Genomic DNA, 11,286 nt, shown 5'->3' with positions numbered 1-11,286 from the left:
ACGCTAGCACGCGGGTATGGCTCACTTCCCTAGAGCTAGCATGCCTGAGGCCCCTTTCACTCAGACACAGAACTAGAGACCGCGCCGTGCGCGAAAACTAGGAAGATAAGCCCATTTTGTGGTAAATGATGCGCCGGTGGTGGGAATCGAACCCACGATCTCCATGCTAGGGGTGGGCAGGTCACCCTTTCGCTGTTGGAGGCCGCCTCGGTGTGCTTACCACTACACAACCGCTGCCGGCGAAGGCGGCGATTAAGTGTTGAATAATGCACATCAAATGCCCGCGCAGCCGCTCGTATGCTTGATATTTGACCTTTTTGAATGGCATCAATGGCTAGAAGGATTCTGCCTTCTTTATAAGCACTAGAATCTGCTTGTATCGGTGGCATCTTGGTGGTTGGAGCTGTTGAACGCGTCGCGTGGTGGGTGGGTGATTCACTCGGTGGAGTGATCCATTCGGTGGTTGATTACGTTAAGTAGCTATTTAGATTTATTATCTAGTGTCAAAGGGGCAGGCCGATAAAAGAGGAATTGACTCCAGTCGTCTATTTCATCCAATTTCCTGCCTTTGCTGACAGTGTATAGATGTAAAGACGCACCGATTCACAAACACTATAAACTACGACAGCTGGCGCGATAAAATAGGAAACAAGAGATGATGAAGAAGGGTCGATACTTGAGGCCATGATGGACTATTGAATGTTCTTCGTTCAATCGCTTAGGTATTTGCTTGATATATATCCCAGGTGAACTCCTGTCAATGCCATCCCAAGGATCATCTCAACTATGACGATTGCAGTTTTCAAGCAGAATCATCAATTAATATCCATTGGTATCAATTTATCATCATCTACTGAATTTCTATCATTCCCAAACTCAAAAAGTCATCTTTCGCCTCATGACATCCCCAACTGCGCATCCGAAACAAAATGCATACCCCCAGCACAGCGATACCCGCCAGCCTGTTTGATCCATCGAAACCCCGCGATACAAACGCCCATATGCCTCAGCTTCCTTTGCGCTTCTTGCTCCTTCCGACGCCGCTCCTCAGCCTCCTGCTTCTTCCGCCTCAGCGCCTCCAGCTCTTCTTCGCGCTTTCGGCGCTCGAGCTCATGCCGCAGACGCGCTTCCTCGCGGCAGCGTTTTTCTTCGTCGTCTGTATTGCTCGCGGTCGCCTTTTCCATAGCAGCAGCGGCTTCTGACTCGGCTTCGCGTAATTTTGCGACTAGTTCTTGCATGGCACGTCCCTCCTCGAGCAGTCGCTTGTATGCTTGTTCGCTGGCTTCAGCGGCAACTCTGTCCTGCTGTAAGCGCGCCCACACTTCATCACTTACCCCGGGATCCCGTGGTGTCTCATTGATAGTGAGCTTGATGCCGTTATCTTCACACGGAGGGCGTGCTCCATTTTGTTGAGCTGTACTTGTCGTATGCCGTATCTCGTTCCTCATGGAAGGACGTTCAATTTGAATATCCTTGACCATCTGCTGCAACTCGGCGACTTTTCGGTCGTGGCATAAGGTAGGTACGTCGCCTCTATGTGTCCTCTCAGTAAGCATCGAGTCAATATGCCCCAAGATCGTTTGCTCGTCAAGGGCTGACTGGCCCTGCAGAATTTTGTCGTTCTTTAAGATTGCACCAAAAATGCTCTTGGCAATGGTCTCAATATCGCGACCGTTTGCCCAATTGGGCAGCTTCGAGAGTTCCTCAAATCGACGTCGCAGTTCCTCGCTGAATTCATCTCGTGGAGATTCGAGAGCCGCAATGTTGAGGGTTACCCTTTTCTGGGAGAGCTGGCGCTTTTGTCTTTGGAGCAGGTTCGTTAAGAGGGTCACGCATTCGCCAGGTGAGAGACACCTGAATATAACAGCTTCCGGGAAGCGACTTGTCAAACCAGGATTTATCGACATGAGACGATTGATGTCAGCGTCGTAGCCTGCAAGGATGATGATGAGTTTCCTTGCGAATCTAGGTTTAGTAATACAGTCGACAAGCTCATCCATTGCCTCCTTAGCGAAATGACCCTCAGCTAGGCGATATGCCTCGTCAATAAACAGGACTTTCCCAAGAGCCTCCTCTAGCAACTTCTGCGTTTTTGGGCCAGTTTGTCCAACATATTGACCCACAAGGTCCGTAGCTGAGCGTTCGAGAACTTCCGCAGTAGACAGGAGGCCCATATCGTAGTAGACCTTTCCCATCTTTCTGGCCGTCGTTGTCTTTCCCGTTCCTGCAACGTCTTAGTTGTAGTCATCAATGAGATAGACTGGCCTCTTACCTGGAGGACCACGGAACAGAAAATTAAAGGGAACCTGTTCCCGCGGGTCCATGTCAAGCTTCTTCATATTCCTGGCAGTCTCCCGATATCCTTCCAGTTGGGCGATGATTCCCTCACATCCCACGACTCCTTTGAATAACATGGGGATATTGGTATCTGTACGCTCTGCACGGTCGAAGTCCTCATCAAAATCCTGTGCCTCAAACTTATCCGCGTTCTTTGCTAGCTTCCCCGTTAGGAGCCGTCGCTGATGACGGGACTTGGCGGCGTTAAATAGAATATCGATTTCTCCAGCATTTCCGAAATTTGGACGGTTTCGTGTACGGCGCAATACCTCCAATGCCGCCTTCTTTCCTTGATCCGTCACCTCGAATCCCTGCTCTTTCAACTTTAGGTCGAAGATCTGGCTCAACTCGTCGTCTGTAAAGTCTTCGAACACGAAAGCAGAGTCCAAAGGAAATCTTCGACTAAGTCCGGGATTCACATTCTGGAACATATCTTGCATCTGGTCCTTGTAGCCAAGCAGAAGCACGCATCGATCTTCTCCTGGCGTACTCTGGACTTCAGCGACAATTGTATCGACGACGGCCGTCTTGTATGGATCTGAATACGATCCACCCCTGTCTTTATTCCCTCCCCCATACAGTCCATATGCCTCATCGATGACAAGGACTTTTCCAACGGTGGAAGCCAATATACCCTTGGTGTTCTTCTCTGTTTCTCCAAGTACACCGCCGACAAAATCTGCCGGATTCTTCACGACCACTACTCATGTTAGCATCGACGGGGACCAAGATTACACAGAGATACGTACCTTCACCGTTGGAGAGCAACCCAATATCAGCAAGTATCTGCCCATACAACTTTGCGACGGACGTCTTCCCGGTTCCAGGGGAACCAAGAAACACGCGATTGAGCGAGAATTCCACAGGAGGCATCTCCTCTAGTTCCCTGGAATAGTTATATTGCACTGTATTTATCAACGCCTCAACTGCTTCCTTAACAGCCTTCAGACCGATAAGCTTCTGAACCTTCGTCCAGGCCGGACAGTTCTTGAGCGCGGCGGAAGGTTCGGGCCCGATCATGTCTTCCTTTGTCAACAGCATATCGTCGACTGCGATTCCAGCTCTCCTCTCTTTCCGAAGACGATCTACCTGCCGTTCAGCAATCCGAGCACACATATTCTCTACAGCGCGAGCGTTTCCAAACCCTTCACGGCCACGGCCATGACCAATGCGACGCGCAACAATGCGAGAATAGAGGCCTCCCGTCCCTCCTTCTATCTTCATCCTCCCACCGTACTTTTTATCAATTTTGTGTTCCAGTATCTTCAGAAGCTCATTATCATCATAGTCCTTGAACTTCAGCTCATTGGGGAATCGACTAGGTAGACCCGGATTATGCGCAAAGAATGCTTCCATCTGTTTGTTATAACCTGCGAGAATAACAACCATCTTTCCGACCAGGTTCTCAACTTCTGCGAGGAGAAAGTCGAGAACCTGGGCGCCACCATAGTTTGTTCCCGACGCGAGCTGGTATGCTTCGTCAATAAACAAAGCTCCCCCACCGTTGTTAAGAATTTCTTCGATCTGCTTTTTGCAGCCAGAGACCCCGTCATTTGCAAGTCGCGATCCAGTGGTCTCCACTATAAAGCTACCCGGGAGGGCACCAACTGAAGTTAGGAATTTCGCATAGAGCCGTGCAACTGTCGTTTTTCCTGCGTGGCATGAGCTCGAGGTCGCAAACAATAGATGAATAAGACCTTTATACTCACCCGTGCCGGGATTACCAAGCAAAATTACACCAAATCGCTCCCCTTTCAAGTCAATGTTCTGTCGAATAGCTGTGTCTACCCGCGCTTTGACAGAGAGGAATTTCTCCTTCACTTCTTCGAGTCCTATCATGTCCATCAGAGTATCTATCGCGTCGTTTTGAGCGCCTTCAAATTCCTTTTGATACTGCCACTCCCTGTTTGCGGAGCTGAGGATGTCTGGCTGTTGATCTTTCCCTGCCTTCCCACCATTCTGACCATCTTCGGTTGAAATCGCTTTCAAGTCAGAAGGAACAGTAGGGGCGCTAGTCTCTCTATTTCCATCGTCCTTTAAGGCTAGTCTGGCTCTCCCATTCACTGCATTCTTCATATTGTGAAGGTCCTCTTTGTGCTGTCGCAACATGTTTTGTCTCTCTTGCTCCTCAGCTTGATCTCTCAGTAAGCGCCTTTGGTGTGCGATCTCATCCTGTATCTCAGCCAGTTGCTGAGCATACTGTATTTGTTTCTGTTGCCGTAGGGCGTCAAGTTGATGATCTCTCTGTTTCTTCGCTTCTTGCCTGCGATCCTCTACAACGCATTTCCTGCAAACAAGATCGGTCTGGAAGCATGGCCGGGAGACTTTATGATTCCGAGAGCAGGTCCATTCGACAATCCTGTCGCATTTCATTTTGGAGTGATCAAACAATTGATGGCACCGTTGAGGACAATCGTGAATTCCGCAGTTCAGCTTCGCTCCACTACCTCATTCATCAGTTTCTGCGTCTCACGGCTACAAGTCTAGACGTACCAAGGTAAAGAACAGCCTCCATCTGGACATTGCGTCTCAAAATCATCTTTCCTTTGCAGAAGTGTCGTCGTCTGTGGATGTCTTTCACATTTAACCGGTAGCCCATCGTATAAATGGTGGCCTTCGTTCAAATGATCCAGAAACGGGACCCAAGTTCCTTTCCCCCTCCGACTTCTCCTGAAGGTCTCAGCGTTTCCTATCATTATAAGTGCGTCGCGAGCTCTCGATATCAGAACGTTAAGCCTTTGGGGTACTGCCATAAATCCAATGTCACCAGCCGTGTTGCTACGGGTGAGGGACACGATGACGATCTCGCTCTCTTCTCCTTGGTAGTTGTCTACGATTGTCAGTATTCCAATAAAACAAAGCTTGTGCGACGGAAAGGGACTCACCAATAGTGGATAGTCGAATGGGGCGTTTAGACTGCTGAGCACTAGCTTGGGACAACAAGCCTGCCCTAACCAGGTCAAAGGTGTCAAGATCATTAAGGATTGGGTCGTTTTCCTGAGCGAGCATCCGTCGAAGAAGATGCAGCTGGCCAAGATACGGAGTAAGAATGACCAATTTGTCAGTCCCATACCCTTGTTGTGCGAGATAGCGGACGATCTTTAGCACTATCTCAGCTTCAAATTGGTTTCTCTTGCTGGCCTTTGCCCCCTCGTCCCGACGGTCAGCGACTTCGGTGGCACTGACTTCCAGATGTTCGTGGTTGAAGAAGATAACACGATCCTGCAAACCGCGAGGCTGGGGACGATGCAATGTTTTCTTATCGTCCAACAGATCAGGGTAGGTGAGCCGTCTCACTAGAGCTGAAATCTCTGGACTCATGCGATGCTGCTTGGAGAGGGTGGTATGTGGATGCCCTGCTAAGACGAGTCGTTCAAAAAGAGATCGGTTCAGGTCATAGCCATCGCCCTTTTCGACTGTGAGGGCGTAACTATTGACCTTAGGGCGTAATTGTTTGTGGTCTCCAATGAGAACCAATCGCTTAGTCTGGGGTGATAGGGCCGTCAGAATATGAGATTCCAAGATCTCGCCCGCCTCTTCCACTAATAGCACGCCTGGAGAAACGCGGCGAAGAATTTGTGCAAACATTGCAGCCGCCGTGGTCGTGCAGCCAATGATTCGCATCTTTTTGAGAATGGACAGAGTCTTCTCACTCATGACTTCGTCCAAGCGATTCTGACAGCTATTAAAGCGTTGTACATGGCCCTGGAGATTAGCTACTTGCTCCTCGAGTATGATTTTGCTCCATTTGTTTATGCATTCTTTCCTCGCAGCGTGGTCCATCTCCCAGACAATCTTGCTCTCCTGGGACAACATGTTCTTGAAAATCCCAGCATCCATACCTCTCGACCAACGATCGTAGAGATACCCATGTGTTATGGGGTTTCCGCTATGGTCCACCACAGTCATTTCATCTTCAGCTTCGGGTGTTTTTAATGCATCATAGAAGTGGGAATCGTCCTCTGAGAACTCCAAGTATTCAAGAATATGTCTCATGGTGGGAGAAAAGCCTTTGTATGAACGGAATGTCTCGTCTAAATCTGCTTCCAGCTGGTCTGCGCTGTCCCTCAGCTTGTTAATGATGTTCCACGCAGACTGTGACCACCTGTGCGAGATCTTTTGCTCAGAAAGGCTTAGGTCCGCTGTTCGTGAGGTTGATTTTGATCCAAGACGCACGATATTCTCTTTGCAGATCCCGATATCCAAAAAGTCCTCGAGAAATTGATCAAGGGCATGGTTAGTGTAACATAAAACTAAAATTGTCTCGGATGTCTGGTCGTGCAACACCTTGGCAAGAAGCGCACCGATAAACGACTTCCCAGTGCCTAGAGAAATTAGCCATGAGGCTGTAGATATTGGAGTATGATACGATACCTGGAGGTCCTTGGATTAGACTGAGTGGTTGCGTTATTCCAGCTATCAGAGATTCCATCTGGGATGGGTCGAGCCTAATAGCCTTTGCAGTTTTCAAAATATGCTGGATATTATTACTGCCTTGATACTCTAGGGCTCGTACGATACAATCAGGAATCAGAGAGGTTCCCGATATGCTGTCGCTTGCCTCGTACCGAAGCAGTTCCTTCGCCAAGGGAAGATCAACGCTCTGCTGGAGACATCTCAACACAGGCTCATAGGCGAAAAAGGGTGTCTCAACTAGAATAAACGCAATATCTCTCCCCATTTTGAGGAATATAAGCGTTTTCGTCAACGCTTGGTCTCCGAAGATTCTCAAAGTGACAAGTGGCGGGTCCGTAACCAGGGCATCTATGTTTCTGTCTACAGTCGCGAAAGCTACAATCTCGTCACCGCAGATCAGACATCCGAATGCTTGATGTTTCAGAAAGCTTCGGTTCTCCGCAAGGAATTGCTTTCGCTTAGATTGCGGCAGGTTGGTGAGCTGTTCAAGTCCAGATCCGCACTTCAGAGCCAGGGCGCAAGGTTTTCGCCGTTTCTCATCGCCGCAAAAAATTGCTGCTGCTGACAGCTTGCGCAGGACTATTGCGGACCGTCTCCCTTTCTTTCGGCCTCTAGCAATCTGCAAGTCATCGCGCAGTTCGGAGACCAAATCCTCACGTAGAAGGCGGAACTGATTATCGAGATGCATCGCAACGCGGTGCTCCTGTGGTGTGTCGAAGATCGCATCCGCTCGTCGATAGAATGGCTTCTCTGTGGATAGGAATTCATCCGCAGTCGGGTAAATGGCGATCTGACGAAAATCAACAAGGTCGTTGTCGTGACGGCCTCCAGGGGCATGTTCAGGATCGATAGGTAAATTGGAGTTTTTGGCCAGCAAGAGCTGCTGGATTTTACGACCGAATGTCCGGATTTCATGAGATGGAGATTCGAGAAGATAACCGTCTGCCGTTGCCCTTCGCGCATCCTCCAGAACGTCGACTCCACTGTCAGCTGGGAACGACATCAACTCCAAGAGGAGCCATGCAAAGGCATGGACAGACTCTTGATCCAGTAAGCGGTTTTTATATGATTGGACTAAGGCGTTCCACAAGGTAGGAGGGTTGATGATGATGCTCAGGACATCCTGGAGCAGCTGGCCATTACACAGTCGTTTGACAGCAGGGTCAGACAGGTACTTGATGAACGGCCCAGTGCTCTGATTGATAAACTGAGGACGGACGTCAAATCTCAAACCAGCCCGGAGAGCATCTAGCGATGGAGTGCTGGCAACGAGCTTCTCCACGCAGCCTGGGCGGTCTTTCTGGTCGCAAATTGCCTCGAAGAACAGCTTTGCGTCTGCGGCATTTCGAACTTGTCGCTTGCCCAGTAATATCTGTGTGAACAGCTTAGCTAGCCTGGCTGACCTAGCAGAATCAGAAGACATGACGTTCAGAAAACCCGGGTTGCGGCAGATCGATGAATGAGTAGCAGAAATTTGAAAACTCGACTCTCGCCGTGGCGGTTGATGAAAAGAATGCTGTCAAAACAGTATTTATCTCCCCACAAAGGCTTCCCTTCACGGTGACTGCCGGTGTGCGGTGGATGTTACCGTTGATTACGTGTAGCGGGGATAAAGACCTTGCTCTTTGTGACGGTACTCATGTATCATCCCGTGGAGGTAAACAGGCCAGAATCCCACAGATAACGACAGAACGCAAGCAACGTGTCTTTCGCAACCAGTGCTATGCGGCAGCCTTGTAGGCAACCGTCATGCACAGCCCCTGTCCAATAATTGCATACTTGGTTGTGATAGGCGCCCTTTTGGATGATGATCTCCACTTTATTCAACCGGGTATTGCAGTGCTATAAATCATAACTCTCTGAGGATATCTTTGGATCTTTCTGAGGGTATCTTACCACACAGATAAGTACCTTGCTGTCAGCCGAATATTACCACTATACCCTAGTGGTATACCAAGAGACCTATCAGCCTAGTCAGCGCACGCCGATTCGGATCTGCAAAAGGTCATGATCCCTGCAATAAAGGAATCATACTGTCTATACCCGAGGCTGCCTATTTTCCTTTATTATATCCTTTCATATTTCACGAAAATGTCTCGGGATCATTAAACGAAGAAGTATTCGGAAGGTCTTAACCCCTAAGTCCATGAGAATAAATAGTGGTGAGATAGGTAGATTCGAATAATCAGAGCTTTCATCATCATCATACCTTCAGATTACTAGGTTCGCGCAGTCCGACACTTGCCATCTGTCATGTCTGCCACCCGATCCACAGGTTGTGGGCCAAGAAGCGGTCGAGGCTATCGTTCTTCGTGGTCTGGAAATCGTGGGAGAGGCTCCTATCGCAACGGCTCTTGGAGGGGCAGTAAACCAGACGTTCCACGACCTCCCTCGCCGCCGCTGGGCCCGGTCCTGACGACGCTCCGCGAAAGCGACCTCGCAGACTCTCTCAATCTCGATGAGGATTATGCAAGAATCACTGACTGTAAAGACGTCGCATCCTACAACTGGCTAGACAAGAACGAGCCCACGATTTTAATTCCGGGTCTGGAGCACCTTCCCCGCATTCTACAGACGTATCCAAACGAGAATCAGCTGACCCGAGAAAACCAAACCAGGCAAGCCTCCGGCGTGGACACCACTCAGCGAACCGGTAAAGCTCAGAGAAGACGATGGAAAGTACTTTCGCGACCAAAATGCTGCGAGGTATCCATCTCATCCGCTGGAACCCGCCGTCCAAGCCGTTCTCACTTCACAGCCCGACTTCCCCTCTTCCAGTGTCGATATCTTCGCATGCGGCAGCACACTGGGCAATCTCCTGCGGTTCGTACGTAAGGTGGACAGGCCATTCCGTATGCTTGTCGAGGCAGTCGGCGACACTGTCTTCTTTTTGCGACGGGAGAACTCGCCGACAGAGCTGATCCCGAATGTCTATGGGTTCGGCCATACATTCCCGGAAGCTTATACTACATGGGAAGCGGACGTCAAAGGATCTGAGTCCAACCAGCGCATCATACAGTACAAGTTTGCGGGGCTAGATTGCCTCGTGAGGTTCGAAGCCGATGGTTACCACAAGAACTTGATCTCAACCAAAGCCAAGGAAGCGTCTGGTTCTGTTGATTACAATACTAACCTAGACGATTTGGTATCAAGCTTTGGCGATAGTGCCATCAGCTCATATCCTCCTTCGCGGGACAGACCATTGAACGTCACCCAAGGTGGGCAAACAATTCCGCAGTCTGCTATCTTCGATCTCAAGACCCGCTCTATCCGCAAAAAAGACCAGGACACCTTGGCAGACGAGCTACCCCGTCTATGGGTAGCTCAGATTCCCAACTTCATCCTCGCTTACCATTCATGGGGTTTGTTTGAGGAAATCCAGATACGGGACGTTCGCGCGGAAATCGAGCGCTGGGAGCACGAGAACGAGGATGTGCTTCGTCAGTTTGCGGCTCTCCTGCGGAAGCTCGTCAACTTCGCACGGGGAACGAGAAACGGAAAGTTTGAAATACGACGACTGGAAGTCGATATACTGGAACTGAGAGAACAGTGTGACAGTGTAGGCAGCACACTTCCCCCTGCCATCGAAGACCGGTGGGTTTTGGGTACAGCCCAGAATCAGCAGTCCCCTACTCTGGGCGGACAGCAAGCGTCACATGGTCGTTCAATCCCAGGGTCTAATGGAGAAGATATCAATAACCTGGGTCAGGAAACAGTCACACTTGCCTGGGAAGATGGTTCGGAGGATTTCACTGCGTGCTCAGCCGCCTGCGGCTACTGCGGTCACTGTGCACATTAGTAGCATCCCCGATAGGCTCGAATGCACTTTTGAATCTGTTATGCCAGCTGCTGATGTGCTGGATAGTGTTATGACGGTAATGGGTTTTTGGATCAGCAGCTTTAGCAATTTGGGAGAATGATAATACTCAATACATAATGAATCATAGTTTTATAAAATTAAAACCCTCCACTCATTCGTAGATTTCTAACTTAGATAACATTGGGTGACGCACAGGCATTAGAGAGGCCCTTGGCGCTTCTGCCTGCTACCATTGCCTAAAGGTTGGCGCCCGGCGCCCAACGCCCAAGATGGCACATTTTGTAGAACCAACCATGCGAATATCAGTGCAATTCATCTAAAAGTCCAGTTAAACAATTAAAGTGGCCACCAAAAGCTTCCTTAAATTTCAGCCAGGACCAGCATCGTCTCTGGCAGAATACCATCATCCCTGAATATGTTTAAGCGAGCGCTCCTCTTCTGAAATATAAAATTACCCGACATATTCACCCAGGGCGCATACACAAGGCTATTTCTCATTTATATTGCAGAAAAATTACATTCCTTTCTTGATTCCTATCGTAGCCGCTGAGCCATCACCACCAGCTGAGCCATGAACCACAGCCACACGCAGTCTTCCTCTCCAGTTGCTTATTAGATGTAACCGGCCCCTCCCATATCCTAGGATATTCCGGACCCGCGCGAACGCGGGTCCGCCACCTCAACGAAAAACACCCGCTCAACGCAAAATATTC

The 11,286-nt window shown here is 49.5% G+C and overlaps 2 protein-coding genes and 1 non-coding gene across 3 annotated transcripts; 1 reads left to right on the top strand and 2 right to left on the bottom strand.

Annotated features, from left to right (window-relative positions):
* Positions 1-131: 131 nt before the first annotated feature.
* VTN00DRAFT_t145 lies at positions 132-241 on the bottom strand. Its single transcript has one exon. It is a non-coding gene; the product is annotated as a tRNA-Trp (tRNA).
* Positions 242-850: 609 nt separating this feature from the next.
* Positions 851-8,176, bottom strand: VTN00DRAFT_8384 (uncharacterized protein; the record flags this gene model as incomplete). The annotated part of the gene is made up of 8 exons (XM_069435232.1): positions 851-861; positions 938-2,224; positions 2,273-3,037; positions 3,087-3,989; positions 4,047-4,319; positions 5,105-5,167; positions 5,223-6,662; positions 6,712-8,176. 8 exons carry the CDS (start codon positions 8,174-8,176, stop codon positions 851-853), a joined length of 6,207 nt encoding a protein of 2,068 aa, XP_069286650.1.
* Positions 8,177-9,006: 830 nt separating this feature from the next.
* Positions 9,007-10,552, top strand: VTN00DRAFT_8383 (uncharacterized protein; the record flags this gene model as incomplete). Its single annotated transcript, XM_069435231.1, has 2 exons — positions 9,007-9,298; positions 9,372-10,552. The coding sequence occupies 2 exons, from the start codon at positions 9,007-9,009 to the stop codon at positions 10,550-10,552; spliced, it is 1,473 nt and encodes a 490-aa protein (XP_069286649.1).
* Positions 10,553-11,286: the final 734 nt, after the last annotated feature.

This window comes from Thermoascus crustaceus, assembly GCF_041956765.1.
Source record: "Thermoascus crustaceus strain CBS 181.67 unplaced genomic scaffold VTN00scaffold_5, whole genome shotgun sequence".
In the NCBI taxonomy this organism is placed as follows: domain Eukaryota; kingdom Fungi; phylum Ascomycota; class Eurotiomycetes; order Eurotiales; family Thermoascaceae; genus Thermoascus; species Thermoascus crustaceus.
Note: the sequence above shows the minus strand (reverse complement) of the source record. Positions and strands in the feature narration are given on the sequence as shown.